This window comes from Podarcis vaucheri (assembly GCF_965113315.1).
Source record: "Podarcis vaucheri genome assembly, chromosome: 10".
Classification (NCBI taxonomy): Eukaryota; Metazoa; Chordata; class Lepidosauria; order Squamata; family Lacertidae; genus Podarcis; species Podarcis vaucheri.
The window spans coordinates 49,907,943-49,930,254 of NC_138748.1; the positions used below are offsets into that span (position 1 = coordinate 49,907,943).

General features: G+C 44.1%; 1 protein-coding gene across 2 annotated transcripts in view; it reads left to right on the forward strand.

The window, feature by feature from the left end:
• APPL2 (adaptor protein, phosphotyrosine interacting with PH domain and leucine zipper 2) overlaps nucleotides 1-22,312 on the forward strand; it is a 32,068-nt gene that overhangs the window by 4,013 nt on the left and 5,743 nt on the right. Inside the window, exons 2-15 of one of the 2 annotated variants that reach the window (XM_082240493.1) lie at nucleotides 1,978-2,076; nucleotides 6,574-6,633; nucleotides 7,534-7,605; nucleotides 13,378-13,465; nucleotides 14,304-14,342; nucleotides 14,433-14,491; nucleotides 15,492-15,638; nucleotides 17,423-17,505; nucleotides 18,645-18,803; nucleotides 20,229-20,417; nucleotides 20,722-20,764; nucleotides 20,860-20,916; nucleotides 21,055-21,143; nucleotides 22,058-22,216. In XM_082240493.1, coding sequence (XP_082096619.1) covers nucleotides 1,978-2,076; nucleotides 6,574-6,633; nucleotides 7,534-7,605; nucleotides 13,378-13,465; nucleotides 14,304-14,342; nucleotides 14,433-14,491; nucleotides 15,492-15,638; nucleotides 17,423-17,505; nucleotides 18,645-18,803; nucleotides 20,229-20,417; nucleotides 20,722-20,764; nucleotides 20,860-20,916; nucleotides 21,055-21,143; nucleotides 22,058-22,216 — 1,343 coding nt within the window. Of the gene's footprint in view, nucleotides 1-1,977; nucleotides 2,077-6,573; nucleotides 6,634-7,533; nucleotides 7,606-13,377; nucleotides 13,466-14,300; nucleotides 14,343-14,432; nucleotides 14,492-15,491; nucleotides 15,639-17,422; nucleotides 17,506-18,644; nucleotides 18,804-20,228; nucleotides 20,418-20,721; nucleotides 20,765-20,859; nucleotides 20,917-21,054; nucleotides 21,144-22,057; nucleotides 22,217-22,312 lie in introns of both variants that reach the window. The other variant, XM_082240492.1, reaches the window with a different exon arrangement.

The following is a 22,312-nucleotide window of genomic DNA, read 5'->3' on the forward strand; positions in this document are numbered from 1 at the left end:
TGCGGGTTCCCCCCCTTTTCTAAGCCGCTAAGCCGCTTATCAGCTGATCCGATCAGCAGATAAGCCGCTAAAAGCCGCTAATAGCGCTAATCCGTCAATGGGCTTGCTTCGCAAGACGAAAAAACCGCTAGACGAAGAGAATCACAGAATGGATTCTTTTCGTCTTGCAAGGCACCACTGTATAAGGCTCACTGTACTCCCTGACACAGAGCTTTCCAAACTTTTCATGTTGGTGACACACTCTATGCATGCATAATATCGCAATACAGTACAGTCATACATCGGAAGTCAAACAGAATCTGTTCCGGAAGTCCGTTCGACTTCCGAAACGTTCGACTTCCAGATTGTGGCTTCTGATTGGCTGCAGGAAGTTCCTGCAGCCAGTTGGAAGCCCTGCCGGGTGTTCGGCTTCCGAAAGAACGTTCAAAAACCAGAACCCTCACTTCTGGTTTTTGATTGTTCTGGAGCTGGAACATTTGACTCCCAAGTGTTCGGGAGCCGAGGTACAGCTGTAATTCAGTTTTACTAGCAAACCGGAGGTTAAATTAACCCCTTTCCAGCCCCAGGAGGAGCATGGGGAGCGTTTGCACGACACACCTACACACTGCAGCCAACACACTAATGTTTCACGGCACACAGTTTGGAAAGCTCTGCCCTAGCAAGTATGGTTAGGGTTGAAATCTTTGTGGTGTGATCCATTCAGATCTAAGCAGTTTAGGCTGCTGTCTTAAAAAAGTACATCAGGTGCAATCCTGTGGTAGCTGGGTTGGTGGGGCAGGAGCTGTAATATTTTGTGGCTCTCCAACTCCATGGGTGATACAGAAGATATGACCACAAATGGATGTCTTGTAGCTGTGGGAACCTTTTGGCTGCCCCTTCTCCAGCAGAGAGGGCAAAAAAGAAGGTGTTTGGGGGGCATATCAGTGGATACTTTGAATCCACTGGATCTAAAGCCTTCCTGTTCTGGTATGCTTCTGGAATGGGGTGGTGGAGGATATTATTCTTATTATTCAATGAGAACATTTGTGTATTGCCCTTCATTTTTTAAATATGTCTGAGGGTTCTGTTGTGAACTGTCTTGGGACCTTCGGATGAAGGACAATATACAAATTAACTAAACAATAATTATAATAAGCAAAGAAAATATCAAACCAAAAATGCACCATAGCCCTAGTCAGTTATATGGGTCTGATGCTTCAATGTTTTGTTGAAACTGAACATGAGGAAAGATTGCTGCTATTCCTTCTTCAATTTGAGTGGAATTACCCTGTTTGCGGGATTTTCACTTATCGCCACGTAAACCTCTACAAATATATGCCAGCTTGTGCTCAGTGGGGAAGACCCAGTTGGAGATCCTCCCTATGAGGGAGGTACAGTTTGCATAAACTCAGGACGGGGCTTTCTCTGCAGTGGCACCCCAACTGTGGAACGCTTTCCTTTTGGCAGTGTTACCTCCCGTCTCATTGGTGACCTTTTGATCCCAGCTTATTCATTCATGCTTGGGGGTGGGGAGTAATAACGGGAGCCGTGCTTGACATCAAAATCACGTGGAGCTAATGTTTTGTCTTTCTGGATATAATTTAATAATGATTTTAGAGTTGTCATGATTTATGAAGTGTTGTGTTTTATGAATTGGCCATTGTAACCTCCCTGTGGTCTGGTTAGATGAAAGCCAGGGTATAAATACAGATGTCTTCACTGCTGAATGCTTCTGTTCATAATAGGGCAAGGCTGGGGAATCTGTTACCCTCCATATGTTGTTGGACTCCAATTGCTGTTATTCGTGACTTTTGACTATCTGAAGGGCCACAGGTTCCCCACCTCTGTAGCAGGAATTTGAGGATCTGTTACTGGTGTGTGTTTAGTGTCTTAACAACAGAGAGATTACTAATGTATGTCTCCATTTATGCTACCTGTTTGTTTGAAAATTGTAAATTTCCATTGGTGAATAAACTGCTACCCTTTCTCTTTGACCAGACACGTTCTTTGCTGAGTGTGTTTGAAGAAGATGCGGGGACTCTCACAGAATACACCAACCAGTTGCTTCAAGCAATGCAGCGAGTTTATGGGGCTCAGGTAAATCATTTCAAATGTTTTCAGTTCCCTTTCTGCCCCTCAACTCTTCTAAAAATAATGTATTGTTTTATTTCAATAACATATTGCGCTTTCATAATGGGTAATATAGAAAACCATAAAAAGAAACCTGCCACTTTCCTGAAGAAAACACAAATAATCATGATTTCCACACACCCCATTGATTATATTTTATTTTGTTCACTTAAAAATAGGGGGATAAACATAGAAAGCAATATATACTGAGGCAATTACTGCACACATCCTGACCTTATTCAGATAGTCATATATTGGCTTCTTAGTTTTGATATGGACAAATCTTTTGACCAGATATGCAGCCTGCTCACTCCTCCTTTTGTTAGCAAACTATTGTTGCAACAGGGAACCTCTAATTAATCATAGTTTCTTGTTTTGTCCAAACTGGGAAACTATGGTTACCGGAACAAATCAGGATCTTAAACTAATTCCACACCATGGTTGAAGATCCTGATCTGCTCTGAACTTGATACCCATAGTTTTCTGGTTCTGATAAAATGGGAAACTATGGCTAAGTAGAGATTTCCTGGTTAAATTGCAGCTCACCTCAAAGAAACCGTGTACGTGGCAAAAGGCTTGTCCATCTCTGCTTAAGAAGCCAAGCTGTGATCATTGGAACAAGGCCACAGTTTTGCATCCCAGTTCACAGGTCATTTTTGATTACTGGCCACTGGTCTTCCACAAAACAATTGGGGTTCTGTCTTCCACTTTCCGTCTTAATTTGCTATGGTAATTTGTCCTATATTAATAAACCACAAATTGGCAGGCAAAGCTTTTAATCATTGGACACAAGTTGGTTGGTTTGTAACATGGAAAAATAATTTGGGGGAGGAAGTTTGGAAGGTTTAACCGCCGCTCTTCCAGGGTTGTGATCCCAGTCTGTTCTGTGCATGCATACACACCACCCCCAGCACAACAAATATTAAGATGTGAAAAAGTGCTGTATATCCAATTTGCATCAATTCTATACCTTTTCTTGTCCCACCCCTTTCTTCACTATTGTAGATTACCTTGTGGGAGCATCTCTGTGCATTCAGGAGATTATTGAGAAGACCGGTGGGGTCATATGCAATAATAATATAATAATAATAATTTATTATTTATACCCTGCCCATCTGGCTGGGTTTCCCCAGCCACTCTGGACGGCTTCCAACCGAATATTAAAAACAATACAGCATCAACCATTAGAAACTTCCCTAAACAGGGCCACCTTCAGTTGTCTTTTAAAAGTAAAATAGTTGCTTATTGCCTTGACATCTGCTGGGAGGGCGTTCCACAGGGCAGGCACCACTACCGAGAAGGCCCTCTGCCTGGTTCCCTGTAACCTTGCTTCTTGCAGTGCGGGAACTGCCAGAAGGCCCTTGGCACTGGACTTCAGTGTCTGGGCTGGATGATGGGGGTGGAGACGCTTCTTCAGGTATACAGGACCGAGGCTGTTTAGGGCTTTAAAGGTCAGCACCAACACTGAATTGTGCTCGAAAACGTATGCATGCATTTTATAGATGGATATTTAAACACAGGCAGTCTTGAAGGAGTTGCTATAGTAGGAATTTGTAGCCACGTCTTCAGGAGAGCCTTTTAAATCAAGGTTGCCCTGCGGCCCTCCAGATGTTTCTGGGCATCAGGGATGATGTGAGGGATAGTCCAGCATCATCTGTAGGTCCCTAGAGATCCTCATTCCCTGTTTTAAATGAACACAACCCCTCATGTCTTTGGCATTATGTACACAGAACTGTCAATGCACTAAGTCCCAGCCCATCCAAATGTTTGTATTTGGGCTGCTTAACTTGTAACTCAATGTTGCATCACCTCCTGTAAGTCCTGGATGAAGTGTCTGGAATTCAGAAGTTCCTGGGGTGCACCTCCCTGGCATTCTTGTTTGTTTGCATGCTTTCCCCAAACTTCCGGGTGTGGCCTAGCCATCGGAAGTGCTGCCTATTTACACGCCAGAAATTATAGGTGTGGTTTGGTGACTTGTTTCAATTCAGCACGGTTTGCTTTTATGGGTAACAAAGAAAAGCGGAGAAGGCAGGCAACCTGCTATTTGGGTACGATCAGATGGCCTGATAGCTTTGCCGATTATCAGAATTTCAGCGCGGAGAGAATTTAATTTGCCTTTCTGGTCAACTTAGTGTGCATATGGAATAAATATAGAGCTATGTTGAAATAGACATTGGAAAAAATAGGCAATGAAATGACAGCATGGCTTTTTATAACTAAGGTGAACTTTCTCTTATCAGAAATCTTGTATACTATATCAAAGGCTTCAGTTTAAAGACCAGTGCTCACTAGGCTTGGTGCCCACACTAACGTGTTCAATCTTTTTGGAAATGGAGTTGATTCAATCAAAGTGGTGTTGAGAGATGGTGGGATATGATAGAAAACGGAACAAGTAACTGAGCTGCTGTCAGCAAAAGCCTCTTTTAAGAAATGAACAGGGTGGTTATGCATTATAATCAGATTATGCTGCATAAGTCTGAATTTGAACACTGAACATGACATTTTGACTGTGTTTATTCTGTAGAATTTGATGTCAATCTAAAAATTAGACTGAATTGTGTTGAATATTGAGATTCAGTCCCTTAATATTGCCCTTGCTTTATATCAAGGTGTCCTCTGCCTTGAAGTGCATTGTGTGTGTGTAGTAGAGAGCTACATAAGTTGTAAAGTTTGTGATGTCCAAATGCTGTCAATATTTATTTGCCCCAATTTGAGCTACAGTGGTACCTCGGGTTACATACACTTCAGGTTACATACGCTTCAGGTTACATACACTTCAGGTTACAGACTCCGCTAACCCAGAAATAGTGCTTCAGGTTAAGAACTTTGCTTCAGGATGAGAACAGAAATTGTGTGCCGGTGGTGCGGAGGCAGCGGGAGGCCCCATTAGCTAAAGTGGTGCTTCAGGTTAAGAACAGTTTCAGGTTAAGTACGGACCTCCGGAACGAATTAAGTACTTAACCTGAGGTACCACTGTATAAGCAATGCATACGATTGTTTCTTTTCTGTGTTTGTTGTGAAATCTACTTTGTAATCTGTTTAGGTGGTGAAAGAGTTGTGCTATTATAGTGGCTGGGTTCCAAGATCATGGTAAACCATTGTTAATGTTTGACTTCGAATGTGCTGGTGTATCGTGGTTTGATCCTCCTAGATTGGGGATCACAGTTTATTTCTTTTGTTCCAAAGAAGCCACATTATAGTCAGGATTTATTCTTGGCTTTCCAATTATTTTTTGTTTGAGTGAAACAAACCACAGTCCCCAAGCTGGATATAGCACTAAGCTAGTGATTGTGAACTATGACTCCCATCGGGATGTAGTGAAGTGGGGACAATTTCTGCATTCACAATTAACCGTTAACTATGGTTTACTATGATGGAGGTAAAGAGAGAGAAAACTGGTTTGGGGATCCTTACAGTAGAATTTTATTTTTCTAAAGTCTGTGGTCTTTCCACACCTCTACGATACAAACATCAGTTGAGAAATAAAACATTAAAAAGCAGCAAATATGGTTTGGGGGTTATGTATATTTAGAAAGAAGGGAACTCTAGAAATGTCTGTAGAGTACTACTCTACAGTATATGCAAGTTTGGAGTATATGCACAATATATGCAAGTTTGAGTTGCAGGAAGGTATTGATTTATGTATTACTGTACTTAATGGTGAAATATTTGTCTGTCACATGACCCTACAGCCACCTGGTGTGTGGAATTTGCAGGCTGGTCCATAAATATTGGTGCTCCTGGTGAATAATATGATCTGAAACGCAGAGGGTAGCAACTGTAGTGCCCGTTATGATGACAGATGAGGCTTATGCTGCAGTATGACGCACAGTTCACCTTGTAGTAAGTCCTACTGAACTTGGTGTGGCTTACATCTGAATGAACAAGTATAAGATTGCACTGTTAATTCATTCGTTTGTTTATTAAATTTATATCCTGATCTCCCTCTCAAAGGAGCCCAGGGTGGCAGACAACAAATGATAAAACAAACAAACAAACAAACAAACAAAAACAGCTTTAAAAACAATTCCAGTACAGATTCAGGCTTGGAGAGATCTCAGCTTAAAGCGCCTGGTTGAAAGAGGAAGGTCTTCAGTAGGTGCTGAAGACAACAGAGACAGTGCCTGCCTAAAATTCAAGAGGAGTCTTTTTTTTATAATATTTATTAAAGATTTTAAACATTAAGTTCACATATAACGCCAAATACAGCACACAAAAAACAACAGAAAAAAACAAGGATAACATATAATAACAAACAGACCACAAAATCAAATGTCCAACATCCATCTTTTCTTAAGCTTTTGGACTTCCTCACATCTCCCATTTCTGCGTTCCCAGTTATAGAATTATAAACAGCAATTTATCACCTTATTTCAACACTTATTTTGTAATTTTCAAAATTCAAGAGGAGTCTTTTAAGTTGGTGTGTGATCATTAGTAATGAAATACCTTTTCTCCTTGCAGAATGAAATGTGCTTGGCAACCCAGCAGCTCTCCAAGCAGCTTCTTGCGTATGAGAAACAGGTACGCCTGATTTACCCTGCGCGACCTCCATGTTCAGCAGATTAGATGGTAGAGATGAAAAGATTCTAAGGGGTTTGCTTAGTTATACTGCTGGAGATGTCAAACTTGCCTCAACATCTTGGAGCAAGCATGGGGGTGGGGCAAGGGGAGAGCATAAGAAGAACCTGTTGGGCCAGGCCAGTGGTCCTTCTAGTCCCGCATCTTGTTCTCACAGTGGCTGACCAGAAGCCTATGGGAAGCCTGTAAGCTGGACCTGAGCACAGCAGCACTCTCCCCTCCTGCGGTTTCCAGCAGGTGAAGCACAGAAGCATCTTGCCAGTGACAGAGGGAAGAAGGATGCTGTGGCGATCACACAGGGTCCCCAGGCGTTTAACAGTCTATTGTTGTTAAAAGTAAACCCAAAAAAACCCCAAGTTTATTTTACAAACATTAACAAGTTCATGGTTTCTCCGATAATATTCCTGTCAGTACCTTAACTTTAGTTTCTTTACCGGCCTATACCTTCCTAATACCTTCTGACTGATTATCTCAACTGTTTGACTGACTCCTCTTAACAAATTATCTCACTCTCTCACATCAGACTAGCCCAACCCACAGACTTACCTTATCTGTCTCTTCTAACTCCAGACTGTCTTCTCAACCACCCTAACTCTCTCCTAAAAAACACACACCTCTGTGCTTAAAACCTTATACACAGTTAACTCTTCCCCCTGGGTTCCCATTGCTTTGTCATTTTACAATTAGTTAACCCTTTCCCTATGAACCCAGTATGATGTCACACACCTGGGAGGGCCACATATGCATATCTGTGTCCAATACCGCAGGTTGCTTTTGGTTTATCCCATAGAACTCCACGGGAGGCACTGGAAACCTAACGTCTTATTTTAATTTCCTTTGCAGAACTTTGCCCTGGGTAAAGGAGATGAAGAAGTGATATCCACCCTTCAGTACTTTTCAAAAGTTGTGGACGAGGTAATCCAAATGGCCAGCAAGTTTTTTCTTAGGTTTTTTAATGGTGTCTGTTTATCTCGTTGAAGCTGTGACGACCTTGAGATTTACAAAGGGGGAGCATGGCGAAAGGTGGCCTGTTTGTGCTTTGTATAGTCTGTAGAAAAGGCCTCATCTTATTCTGCTCGTAAAATGATGGGGCGAAGGAGAAGCAGAGAGAGGGAGAGAGAGAAGAATCCTGAAGTTCCCTTTATCTTATTTAGCAGTTCTTGCTATATTTATGCAAAGTGTTGTGGTGCCCTAAAGATGGGCCAACTTACTCTGGCTAGAGTCATTGTTATTGGAAGCAACTTTCTGCCTTTTGACCCACCCTTTGCAACTTTTTCTCTTACACACCGGGGGTGGGGAGCAGGAGATGCCCTCCAGTTAGTGTTGGAGTCTTCACTGAGCCCAGTCTTCATGGCTAGCAATCAGGAATGATGGGAGTTGTAGTCTCAGCAACGTTTGTAGGGCCACAGGTTTCCCACCTCTGTTCTACGCACGTGTGTGTGTGTGTGCGTGTGCGTGTGTGTGTGTACAGTGGTACCTCAGGTTACAGACGCTTCAGGTTGCAGACTCCGCTAACCCAGAAATAGTACCTCAGGTTAAGAATTTTGCTTCAGGATGAGAACAGAAATCGTGCGGCAGCAGCAGGAGGCCCCATTAGCTAAAGTGGTACCTCAGGTTAAGAACGAACCTCCAGAACGAATTAAGTTCTTACCCCGAGGTACCACTGTAAACCTGTATGTGCTAGCCAACTGACTGTTGCCTTAATAAATTAAACTTCTCTTCTGTGTGTTTGCTGCAGCAGACGTAACATGCCAACCCATGTTAGCTTGCTGAAGTTCTGTTATTTCTAGGCAGACTTAAAATAACAACTCCCGAGTGCACAACAAATGTTGTTCAACATTTCCAGTATTTAGAATTGGCTTTAAGGGGGAGGGGAGTCCCCCCCCTTTTTTGCTCAGATGCACTTTTGTACTTCAAAATGACATTTTGGTCTGTGCACAAACACAGTAAAAAGATAGTTCAAAGTTCTTGGCCTAGATTTGCCTTCAGGAGGCATTTCTGGCACCTCTCTTAAATTTATAATGCAATATTTCCAGCTCTGCAGAGACAGTTGGGGGGGGGTGTCTTCCTTTCCATTTCTCCACCCATTGTCTAAAGACACAGAGCATCTCTTCTCTTGGCTTGAACCCTGGGAATTCTAGTCCTCATTAGGCTAGGGTACAGTGTCTTATTTCTTCCTGGGCTTCCCCACCCTTTTCCAGCTGGTTTCCATTGCTTAACCACACTCAGCCAAGATGCACAATTCAAGGGATGTTGGAACATATCTACACTGCAAGCATATATCATTGCTTATACCAGTGCTAACTGTCTCGGTTTCACCCAAAGAATCCTTTAGTTTGTAGTTTGTTGAGAGTTCTGAGATAGCTGTACTCCCACAGCCCCTCACAGAAATTGAAGTTTCTGAGGAGAGGGAGTGACCATTAGATTAAGTCTGTGACATACTTATAGTTCAGTTGGTTAGAGCATGGTGCTGATAACGCCAAAGTTGCAGGTTCGATCCCCATATGGGACAGCTGCCTAGTCCTGTGTGCTCAGAGTCCCTTCCAGCTCTGCCATTCTATGATTTCAAGCATACAATCCCACTGAAGTACAGTGATACCTCAGGTTAAGTACTTGATTCGTTCTGGAGGTCCGTTCTTAACCTGAAACTGTTCTTAACCTGAAGCACCACTTTAGCTAATGGGGCCTCCTGATGCCGCCGCGTCACTGGAGCACGATTTCTGTTCTCATCCTGAAGCAAAGTTCTTAACCCGAGGTACTATTTCTGGGTTAGCGGAGTCTGTAACCTGAAGCATCTGTAACCTGAAGCGTATGTAACCCGAGGTACCACTGTACTTATTTAGTCCTAGCTTTTTTAAATAAAATAGCATCATCTTGTAGTGTTAAAACAAGACCAGTTAATTTGCAACCCTGTTATTTCTCCAATTTTTTTCCAAATGTACCTCTGTTGCCTGCATCTTTTCTAACGGATTTTTGATTCTTAGCAAGGTGTCATCTGCAAATATTATTTTCTCTTTTTTATTATTGCTTATTCCTTTTATGTTTCCATCTTCTCTAATGACATTGGCCAGAGTTTCAATGACCCCTGGGGCCCTTCCCAGGTGACACCCTGCCCTGGCCCTGGCCCACACTTTCCTTGAGGGCTTTGCCTGGTTGGAATGTGCCCTTGTACAATGATGATTAGAATGCCTTTTGCTTGCCTGGAAGGAGAGAGGTGTGGTGGGGAGACGGTGTGGAAACCTCTGGCTCCTGTGTGGCTATATTGTGGCTGACTGCCCAGAGGTAAGAGTCACCTCAGTGGCTCTGGCCACTTTGGCCTTTGGACCCACCCACTGAGAGGGACTGTGGCCCTCAGGCTGAAGAAGGTTCTTCATGCCTGGTATTTGCTACCATGCCTCTGGTCTTCTGATCAAGTCCCCTTTTTCCTGTTTGGAGATTTGTCTTCATAAGCGACTACTTTCTAGGAATCTTGCCTTTTGATCTCCTTGTTGGTCTGCAGTTCCAGCCATGCAGTTAAGAAAGCCAATACTGTACCTTTAATAATAATAATAATAAATTTATACCCTCCACTGTGAAAATTGAAAACTGTGACAACAGCTGTTTTGTTTGAGTCATGTCTTTTGCCAGGGCATAAGCGAAGCAGTCCAGTCTGCAGGAAAAGGCTGCAGAGTAAATATAAAGTCTTGTTTCAAAGCCTCTCCTTAAGTAAACTCTTTAATCTTGAGAAATGGAGACATTTCTTCTCAGCTGAAGCCGTGTATATTTGGCAGCCCACAACTAATTTTAGCAAGGCTCAAAGCCCACTGGTGCATGGACAGATACTAATATTATTACTAATATCCATGTAAACAGACTTGTTTTCACCTATTGATTTTTTCTGGACTGTTCTGGATTTTTAACATGTAATCTGGTAAAGCCATTCCGTGGTGGATATTTCAGTTCCCCGTAAGAATGTTTCATAGAAATAAAATGTTTTTGATATCTTCTTATTTGAGTTGGTTTTTTGAGAGTGACATGGGATTATTTATTATGGAAAACCCTACTGACGAATCAACATATTCTCAAAAAAAGATTGGCTTTGAAAGCAAATGGGTTCAAAGAATTTAACCCCAGTACAAATTGAAACAGTACAAATTGAAAGCTTTTGCAGATGACTTAGTACTGACGTTACAGGAGCCAGAATCTAGTACTAAAAGAGTATTAGAATTGATTCAGGAATTTGGTCATGTGGCAGAATACAAGTTGAACAAGTTAAAAACTAAAGTGCTTGAGAAAAAATTAACACCGATTGAGAAAGAGAGGTTTCAGAAAGAGACAGTTTTAACATTGGTTAAGAAAGTAAAATACCTGGGGGTTAATATGACCGCTAAGAACTTAAACCTATTTAAAGACAATTATGAGAAATGTTGGTCAGAAGTGAAAAAGGACTTAGAGATATGGTCAAATTTGAAGCTTTCCTTGTTAGGTCGAATTGCTGTTATAAAGATGAATGTATTGCCAAGAATGTTATTTCTGTTTCAATCATTGCAAATCTTGGACAAAATGGACTGTTTCAAGAAGTGGCAGAGAGACATTTCTAGATTTGTCTGGCAGGGCAAGAAGCCCAGAATAAAATTTAAAATATTAACTGATGCAAAGGACAGAGGTGGATTTGCCCTGCCAGACCTTAAACTTTACTATGAATCAGCAGCATTTTGCTGGCTGAAAGAATGGCTGCTTCTTGAGAACACAGACACTTTGGATCTAGAAGGTTTTAATAATGTTTTTGGGTGGCATGCATATTTGTGGTATGACAAGGTTAAAGCACATAAAGCATTTAAAAACCATATTGTCAGAAGAGCATTGTTTAATGTTTGGACAAGATATAAAGACTTACTTGAAAATAAAACCCCAAGGTGGCTATCACTGATGGAGGCGAAGGCTCAGAAAAAAACTTAATATGGAGGCCAAATGGCCAAAATATTGGGAAATTTTGGAACAAGAAGGAGACAAATTGAAATTGCAGAGTTTTGAGAAATTAAAAGATAAAGTGCGAGACTGGCTTCATTACTATCAGATAATGGAGGCATATAACTTGGATAAGAAAATTGGCTTCCAGGTGGAAAAATCAAAATTAGAAACAGAACTGTTAGAACCTAAAACTAAGATTTTGTCAAAGATGTATAACTTGCTGTTGAAATGGAATACTCAGGATGAAACGGTCAAATCTGCTATGATTAAATGGGCACAAGATGTTGGACATAACATTATGTTTGCTGACTGGGAACAGTTGTGGACCACAGGTATGAAATTTACGGCATGTAATGCCCTAAGAGAGAATAATATGAAAATGATATACAGGTGGTACATGACACCAGTCAAGCTTGCAAAAATCTATCATTTGCCCGATAATAAATGTTGGAAATGTCAAGAAACTGAAGGTACATTTTTTCACCTTTGGTGGACGTGCCCAAGGATTAAGGCTTTCTGGGAGATGATCTATAATGAAATGAAAAAGGTATTTAAATATACCTTCCTGAAGAAACCAGAGGCCTTCCTACTGGGCATTGTCAGCCAACTGGTGCCAAAGAAGGATAGAACTTTCTTTATGTATGCCACAACAGCAGCAAAAATACTCATCGCAAAGTATTGGAAGACACAAGATCTACCCACCTTGGAAGAATGGCAGATGAAGGTGATGGACTATATGGAACTGGCAGAAATGACTGGCAGAATCCGAGACCAGGGAGAAGAGTTGGTGGAAGAAGATTGGAAAAAGTTTAAAGATTATTTACAGAAATACTGCAAAATTAATGAATGTTAGAATGATGTTGGATAGAAACTAAGTGGTCTTTAGCTGTAATGCTATAAGAGAATATGAGAAAATGGTTATTAATAGGTAAAAATTTAATGTTATAATATTTTAAAATTGAAGATTAAGATGATTGAAGAGGGGAGGGATTTGCTGAATTAACAATTTGAACTGGATTACAGAAAAGGGAGGCGTGAGGAGGTCCGGGAAATAAGCAAATGAAAAATATGTGACGGAAAGACTGAATTGTTTTTAACTATTTTTATTTTGTATTCTTCTTTTTTCTTTTTCTTTTGTATTTTTTTGAAAATCTCAATAAATATCTTATAAAAAAATGAAAGCAAATAGGTTCAAATAATTTAATAAACCACTGTTTAAATATATATGAGTGTGTGGATTTAAAGAAAAATAATTAAATATATTGGCTCCAGCTTAATAAGCAGATGGTATTGATTTGGCCTACTGTTGTAATATAGTAATGTAATTCTCCTCACTTCAGAGAAAGCTATTTGGGCAACTCACTTTGCTATCATGATTACTAAATACACAGAGATGGGGAACTGAAGCGGAGAGTAACGTCCAAGCATCTAAAATGTACTTCAGAGTAGGGGTGGGCAACCTTTGGCCTTCCAGCTGTTGTTGGACCCCAACTCCCATCAGCCCTTAGCCCCACCGTGGATGGTAGTCAGGCCCAATGGGAGTCCAGCAACATTTGGAGGGCAACAAGTTCCCCAGTCTGGCTTTAAAGTTCCCACAGTCAAGCACGAATTTGAACTTTCCTTTCCACCCTACTGAGCCACATTGGGTTTTCCATTCAAGCACCTGACGGTGAATTTAGGGTACCGGGGATGTTATTGCTGCCTTCTAAATGAATGGGCTGCCCTCCTGTCTTTCAGCTTAACATTCTGCACACCGAACTGGCCAAGCAGCTCGCAGACACCATGGTTCTCCCCATCATCCAGTTCCGTGAAAAAGACCTTACAGGTAAATCTTCCAGGTGTGACTGGGAGCTCTTAGTAGGAAACAAAGGAAGAGAGGGACATTTTTTCTTCTTGCACTCCAGACAACTTTCATATCTTAAAGAAAATTAGTTAAGGTTGCGCCCCTATGTAGACTTCCGTGGGAGTTTAAAAACAGCCACCCCACACGCTGAACACAGTGGGGCTTGCAAGTGCTTGCAAGATGCATGTTTATTTGGAAATAGCTTGGGTAAGCTTGGCGGACATGGCAAATTGCAAAGGACTGCTGTGCTCAGATCCTGCTTCGGGGCTTCCTGTAGGCATCTGAATGTCCACCTTGAGAACAGGATGCTAACCTAGATGGGACAGTACCCTGTTCTTAGGGCTAAAACCTGAGTGACGGCAACAGCTTCTAGACCCAGGAGTGGGGAACCGGTGGCCTTCCTGCTAGTGTTGTTGGGCTCCAGCCCCCAGTAGCCCCAGTCAGCACAGCTGGTGGTCAGAGATGATGGGAGTTGTAGTCCAACAACAGCTGGAGGACCATAGGCTTCTCCATCCCTATTCGTTGTGGTGTTTCTACTGTTCAAGGAGGATTGCTAGTCCAGTTAAACATCTGCAAAAAGAACATTTCTGCCACTGTTCTGCTGCATAATCTCAACATGGGACTGAAGCAGTTCTAGTCCAGTTAAGGAAATAAATACATGGCACATTTCTTTGCATGAAGTCAAGTAGTTGCAGTGGAATTTGAGAAGAAGGTAACTGCGAATGTTCAAAGTTTTAATTGGCACATCTCTGGTCATCTCATTGAAACTTTGCACTAATACACAAACCCTTTGTTGTTGCCTTCTGCTTTTTCCTAGAAGTAAGCACTTTGAAGGATCTCTTCAGCCTTGCCAGCAATGGTACGTTTCACATTGGTCTTTCATTTGACTGAAATTTTGCTGGCGGTGTGCATGAGTGATGATGCTAAACTGTGCCTTCGATCCTTGCAGAGCACGATGTCTCCATGGCAAAGTACAGCAGGCTACCCAAAAAGAGAGAGAATGAAAAGGTAAGATATTCTGACATCTTGGCGCATTTGATAAGATGAATTTTATGTAATGAAAAATCCTCAACAGGGTACAGTTCTGTGAACATAAGAAGCTGCCTTATCTAGCTCCATATTGTTTACTCGGACTGGCAGTAGCTCTCCAAGATTTCAGACAAACTCTTAGCCTTCCCTGGAAGGGCTCAGCCTGGAGTATTTTGTGTGTAAAGCAGATACTTCACCATTGCCCTTTTCTAAATGCTAATATAGGATGTTTGAGATGGTTTTTGGAGCGGGGTGGGGGTGGGGAAGAAAGCTAAAGATTTTTTTTATGCATATGCAAACAACCCCAATGTGGTGAATGGTGTATATACATCTTCCACATGATAAGTACAATTCTGAGAAGGGTGAGGTGCACAGACTGTTATTGACGCCCAAGTCTCTTCATAATGAATTGCTATAACACCGGTCGGGAAAGACCTACATTGGCTACCAGTACGTTTCTGAGCACGATTCAGAGTGTTCTTGCTGACCTTAAACGGCCTCGGCCCAGTATACCTGAAGGAGCATCTCCACCCCCATCGTTCAGCCCAGACACTGAGGTCCAGCGCCGAGGGCCTTCTGTCGGTTCCCTCATGGCAAGAAGTGAGGTTACAGGGAACCAGGCAAAGGGCCTTCTTGGTGGTGGCGCCCACCCTGTGGAATGCCCTCCCTTCAGATGTCAAGGAAATAAACAACTATTTGACTTGTAGAAAACATCTGAAGGCAGCCCTGTTTAGGGAAGTTTTTAATGTTTGATATTTTATTGTGTTTTTAGTATTCTGTTGGGAGCCGCCCGGAGTGGCTGGGGAAACCCAGCCAGATGGGCGGGGTATAAATAATAAATTGGTAGTAGTAGTACTATAGTCACAGTGATTTCAGTGGCACTTGGGTGTCATTTAACTGCCTGCTCAATGCACTGGGGACCCCGTCTTGCAGTGGCTCATTTGCTGACACTTGGCTGTTCCTTTCCTTTATCATTCAGCTAAAGGCGGAAGTTGCCAAAGAGGTAGCCAGTGCCCGGAGGAAGCAGCATCTCTCGTCGCTACAGTATTACTGTGCCCTTAATGCTTTACAGTACCGCAAGAGAATCGCCATGCTGGAGCCCATGCTGGGATATACGCGCTCCCAGGTACATATCCTAGTTGCAGCATCTTGGGCAGCAAACCCTTCTTTGCTGCAGCTGAGCTGGTTTGGAAACCGCTGAGCATTGTATGGTTCAGTTAAAAACTGGTGGCAGGACAAACCCAGCGCTCCCTGACACATCAGACCAAGGCTGCATCCACACCATACATTTAAAACACTCTGATGCCGTGTCCACAGAACGGACGATGGCAGGATCCCCAAGGATTTGCTGTTATGGGGAGCTGACTTCAGGCACCAGGCCCGTTGGCAGACCAGTTCCGTGTCATAAAGTGTCAGGCTTTGGGGGAAATCAGCTCCCTCCCACGGGGCAGCCCAAAATAAGAGTTCTAACCAAGTCATTTATTCAGTAATTCACAGAGAACGACGAAGGAATGCAGCCTTCCCAAAAATGGTGTTGCTCCAACTGAGCTTCCCCTTCCCTTCCTAGCAACAGCACTTCCCCTTATGGTGGCTGCCAGGGGCTAATTGTCTCTGAGTAGTTCGCTCTTCAACTTTCAGCGCACACCGAGTTCTGGGAGAAGGGGTGTCAGATATGCTCTCCAGTGATAACGTGTCAGCTGGCTGCTCTGTCTCTGTCTCCCCCTTCTCTTCTCCCAACTCTTCTGTTCAGCTGTCTCTGAGCTGTGACCTTCCTCAAACCACTGCTGTAATTCAATACTGCCTTCCTCTTCTCTGGGAAGTTCAGGTGGAGGGGGCGGGTGGCAGTCTCCACTATTCCTCCTCAGACTCGTCCCCCTCAGTCCAGTCCCTGGCACAAAGCTGTCTGCAAACATGACATGAAGGCTGACCACCTCAACCATCCTGCCTGGGAATCCTTTGCAGTGCCTGGAGACAGACAGTCAGGCTGTGTGTCCACAGCAGTGACCAGAGGAGAAATAAAACACTGAGAGGAGCGCAGGGAGAAGAAACACTCTGGTGCACCTGTAGCAGCAAAACCAGACGCCTTCGTCTGCCACAGTTGCGACATTACATGCTGCCAGTGTGGTGTAGTGGTTAAGAGCAGTGGACTCATAATCTGGGGAACCGGGTTCGATTCCCTGCTCCTCCACATGCAGCTGCTGGGTGACCTTGGGCCAGTCACACTTCTCTGAAGTCTCTCAGCCTCACTCACCTCACAGTTTGTTGTAGGGGAGGAAGGGAAAGGAGAATGTAGCCACTTTGAGACTCCTTCGGGTAGTGATAAAGCGGGTATCAAATCCAAACTCCTCCTCCTCCTCGTCTTCTTCTTCCTCTATGTCTCTCATGTGTTGGTCTCTACAGCCACAGCAGGCTCTGTAACTCTCCAACGGTTTGACTTTACCCCTAAAGGCGAACTCCTCCATTGTCTCCCAAGACAGACAGGTGCCAATAATAATCATGGAAGAGGGTATGGTTGACTGGAAAGGATCCTAGATAGAGTGTCCCATACTAAGCAACATTTTGTTGCAGGTTCACATGTCTTGTTCTCTTTCTAAGATGTAGACCAGAATGGGGAACCTTTGCTCTTCCAAATGCTGTTGAACTCCCACCAGTCCCAGCAAATATGGCCAATTGCCTGTGATGATGAGAGTTGGGAGTTCAGCAACATCTGGAGGGCCAAAGTTCTCCCTGCCCCTGATATACCCTACTCCCTAGCCAACAACTCCTTGACTCCCAGTATGAAAGACCAGATTGTTGGATCATATAAACCCCAGTGTGTCCCTCCTCCTCCCCTCGCATGTTACTGCAAGGAGTTTGCCGACAAAAATATTCAGGAGTTGTGTGTGCTCTCCCTCTTTTTATATTCTTCAGATTAAGTTTTTTAAGAAGGGAGCCGAGATGTTCACCAAAAAAATGGACAGCTTTCTATCTTCAGTCTCAAGCATGGTTGAAAGGTAATGGATCGTTCCAGCTTGCTTTTGCCTGTTTGCTCTTTTTTGCTGTTTCTGAGAACGATTGTGCTATGACTGGCAGCAAGCATGAGGTCTGACACCAGCAGTGGTAGCCAGGTGGGGCACTGGCCAGGGACCCCCATGGCTTGGAAGGACCCCTCACCTGCCTGACCCAGATGTGACGCCCTCCACAGCCTTCATTTGGCAGCAGGGCTGCTTTTGAATGGGAGTCCAGCTTCGCTCCGGTTCAAAAGTACTGCTACCCGTATATGACTGAAGTGTTGCCTGATGCCCAGTGGAGGACAGTGAGTGATGCTGTGACTGCCAGAGCAATGGCAGAGAGAGCCTGTGATGCCCATGACTGGCCTAGGCAGGACTGCTCTCAGTCCTGGTTAGGGAATAGGGGGTCTTATCATTGTCACCATGCCAAGGAGACCCCCCTTCCAAGTCTGGCACCAGCCTGGCAGCCAGATGATGCAAGTGTGTCTAGAAAACCATGTTGCTGCTTCTAGGATTAAAAAAACACACACATGAAAGTGCACTCTTACATTTCCACTTGTCTCATTTTAAGTGCCTGGAGAAACATGTAAATTTTAATAAGTTGTTTGTTTACATTGTTTAATAAACATGTACATTTTAATAATTTTTAAATAAATTGTTACTACTTTTTAACAAAGTATTACTAATATATTGTGCATCTCCGATGAGGTGGCAAGGGAAATCTTGGGATCTGACTCTTTCTGAACTATTGAAACGCAGAAGAAGTGTTGAGAAACCAAACACATTTCGATAAGGTATGGTTCCCATATATCAGCTAGGTAAATAGAAGGGTTGTTCATCTCAGGCCTCCTGCCACTCATGCTTACGTATGGAGAAGATGTGTCACAGATAGTTGAAGCCTTGGGGGTGGTTCATTCAATGAACCCGTTATTTGACCGTGTTCCTGCTCAGTTCCTTATAGATGACTGATGTGTGCGCGTAATGCTCTGCAGATTTTGTTGCAGTTCGTCCATGCCATTTTATTATAAAACCAATCAAATATTCTAAGGAAGAGAAAGGAAATGTATGCTCTGTATTCGTTGGACAGCCTAAGCAAGCAAGCTATGGCCATGAAGTGCTTTGATGTTTATTCTCTCTTGTAGCGTACAGGGAGAATTGGACACTGAGGCAGAAGCTATGCGGGTATCTCAGCAAGATCTGCTTTCGGTTGGCGAATCAGTGTACACCCCTGACTTCGACGCAGCGTCGCCTCTCATCAACAGAAACCTGATTCAGAAGGCTGGCTACCTTAACCTTAGAAAGTAAGGAAGATTCCTGGGAGGGTGTCATGTCTTAGCATGGTAGACGGGCTAGTACTCTAGCTAGTTTGGTGGGTTTTCAAAATTGGGACCTAAGGTTCCTTAAAGTAAAATGCTACATCTAGTACCTCAGCTCTGGGGGCGGGAGAGGTTATGTGGCCCTCCACGCCTCCTTTTCTGGACCTCAGAACTCTCACCAACCCTCTCCACGTCTTTCTCAAGTGCTGATGCCTGAGATCTTTCCTGTTACCCTGGAGATATTGAAGGATTGAACCTGGCTTCTGCATATGCGAATCACATGTCCCTTCCCCCCAAAATGTACGATGCAGCAGTGCCAGAAAACCAAAGAGCTAAAAGAGAGTAAAAGCAGTGACTAGTACCTGTCGTGATGTCCCTTGTACTGTGGGATCATGAAAAGTCCCTGCACGTGTGTCAGAGCTGCTTCCAGATCCTAGCTCACAGAGGATCACGCTAGCCAGCGATCATTAGGTAAAAGTCTTTATTGAGTTACAGTTTCCATTCTCAAGCTGCTGCGTGCAACTCTACGTCTAATGGCTAGATCGGCGAAGTCCCGTCTGAGTCTCCGCCCCTTGCGCACCAACTTAATATCCTAGCCCTGCTCCACCTTTTCCTCCTGACTGTTCTCCTCTGGGTCCCTCTGCCCCCCGGGGTCTCTTCCTTCCTGGATTCTTCTGACGCCGACCCCCCGGACTCTCCTGTCTCCTTGCGCCGGGCTTTAGGACCTGGCTCTCTTTCAGGGCTGCCTACTGCCTCACTTCCCTGTGCATTTGAACTTGGCGCGCGCGCCCAACTTTCCACTTTCCGTCTGACCGTTTCTTCGCTCCCCGATGGAGGTGTGGCCACTCCTGACTCATGCCCTTCCCCCTGCTGTGAGCTGCCAGCGCTTGATCCCTGGCTCTCTTCCTCTTCCCTGCTCTCTGGCGGTGACGCTGGTCCCGATTTCCAACTGCTCTCCTCTGAGTCCCCTCTGGCTCTATCTCCCTGGGGTGTCCCCCTAGGCTCCCCCCTTGCCCTGGCCACTGGTGCTCCTTTCTGTGAATCTTCTGATTCACTGGAAAGACTCGGAGATCTCGGGTCGTCGTCATCACTCATCTTTTCCTCTGCCTCCTCCCCCTCGCTCTCTGTTTCCTCCCTTGCCCTTGCCTCTGCTCCTGAACCCCTGACAACGTGCTTCTGCCGCAATACAAAATTCAAGTCCCTCAAGATGCCTTGTTGACATTACAAAAAGATAGCGGGAGTCTTAAAATGTGTGCGGTGAAGGGGGTGGGTGGGATTTGACCTTAGAAAACACACGCTGCTCAGTTCCCTTTCCCGAAAAGATTGTTTTTTGGCTGTGAGGAGGGAGTGAATCCTGCTGCTTTGCTGCTGGTGTGAGGGTGACGTCGAAGCTCTGGTCTTTTCCTACAGCAAAACGGGCCTGGTGACTACAACTTGGGACAGGCTGTACTTCTTCACTCAAGGTGGGAACCTGATGTGCCAGCCCAGGGGAGCTGTCGCCGGGGGACTGATCCAGGATCTGGACAACTGCTCTGTGATGGCAGTCGACTGTGAAGACCGACGTTACTGCTTTCAGATCACCACTCCTACAGGGAAACCGTATGTGTCTTGGGTCTTCTGCTAGGGAGCAACTACCCTACCCAAAACGAGGGCTTGCTGCATTAACTGAGTTGCCTTGAGCATAAGCCTCCCCTTTAGGGAGGTCCCTAGTCACCTAAAGAATTTTTTTTGTGGGGGTGGAGGAAGCTCCACTGAGTTTCTGGGAGTCCTTGCACTGCCTTCTGCTAGCTCCATCAAGATAGCTGAATACATAGCCTGTTAGTTGGCTATGTAGTCTCTGCTTCAAAACCTCTAATGGGGCAAGGAAAGAAAATGATGGGGTGGTTTTTGTTTTCTTTTACAGAGGGATAACCCTTCAGGCAGAAAGCAAGAAAGAATATGAGGAGGTAAACACATTTCACTTGGTTTCTACTCAAGAAATTAAAATTCCAGAACTAAATTGAAATCTCTGGCGTTTCTCTTTCTTGTTTTCCTCTTCCAGTGGATATGTGCAATCAACAACATCTCTCGGCAGATCTATCTTACTGACAATCCTGAAGTAAGGAGGTTTTGAAATGAAATGCTTTGATAACTCAAACAAGCCCCTCACCCCAGATACAGTAAGGTCTGTGATTCAATGTTTGCTTGGGTAATATCGCACAACTTCCTTTAAGGCTGTGCCTCTGCTTTGCTTCAGGCCGTTGCCATCAGGCTGAATCAGACAGCGCTGCAAGCCGTGACGCCAATCACAAGCTTTGGGAAGAAGCAGGAAAACCAATCCCCCAGGTAACATTTTAGCCATCTTAGTCTGGAGAGGTTTGGATGCTCCTTCCACAAAGAAAATTAGCACCTCAGGAGGAAGGCCAGTCTAACTTTTGACGTGTTGGCATTCTGCAAGCATCGGAGTTTTGACAGAGGGAGCAAGTGTTCCCCCACTGTGTTCTGAAGCGGTCCCTTACATGAAAGGCTCTTCCACAAGTTTCCTGAATGGATAGCTCAGCTGTTACATTCTAATCTACACGTGGTAGATAACTGCTACCTGCATCATGCAGTTTCACGTGCAAATTGGATCTTCAGCAGTCCCAACTCTGGGTAAACACCCTTATTGCAGATCTTAGACAAGTGCCAACAGTAACAACATCCAGCACCTATTAAAGATGCATTGCCGGTGCCTTATTTCAGTGGGTTGTGTTCCTTCATTTTATCTTAGCCTCGGCAGAGTTATCTTTCGGATTCTCATCTTTTCCTTTATTGTATGGTGATTATAAGATTGATGTTGTTTATTTTGTTGTGCATTGCATCGAGACGGATAGTGGTAGCCAACATAAATGCATTAGGTGGCTAGGTGGCTCTCGGTGCTTGGGATTTTGACAGGTGGGCAGTACAACCCACCTGTCCATCAAGAGATGTCATGTGATTGACAGGTGGATTGTCCTGTAAAAGCTGCCCCCCCACCCTTGCATTATGATTTAGTTTCTGGTTGTGATGTCTTAGTTCCTTGTTTAAAACACATTTTAACTATCCAGAATTGGATGTTGTTGGTGAGGATGTTTAAATGTCAGCTCAGACCCTGACTGAATGCTCACTCGTCCGTTCTCACCCAGGTTTTCATTTCTAGGAATCCTCCCTCCTTTCCAGCTCTCACAGCGCTGTCTTTCTCATATGGGGCCATGTTCTCTGCCTCTCTCCTTTTGCTTTAGCCAGGATGTGAAGAATGTGGAGATACAGAATGACTGGGCAGCCCCAAACGAGCCGGCCAGCATTCCAGAACCCACTGAGTTAATTGCACCCGGAACACCAATTCAGTTTGACATTGTGCTTCCCGCAACGGAGTTCCTGGATCAGAACAGGGGTGGCAGGTACAGCCAGCGAGAGTTTGACAAAGTGCTCCCTTTCGCATTTGACTCCTTCTCTCAGGTTGGCGAAGTAGCCATAACTCCTGCCCTGTGTGTATT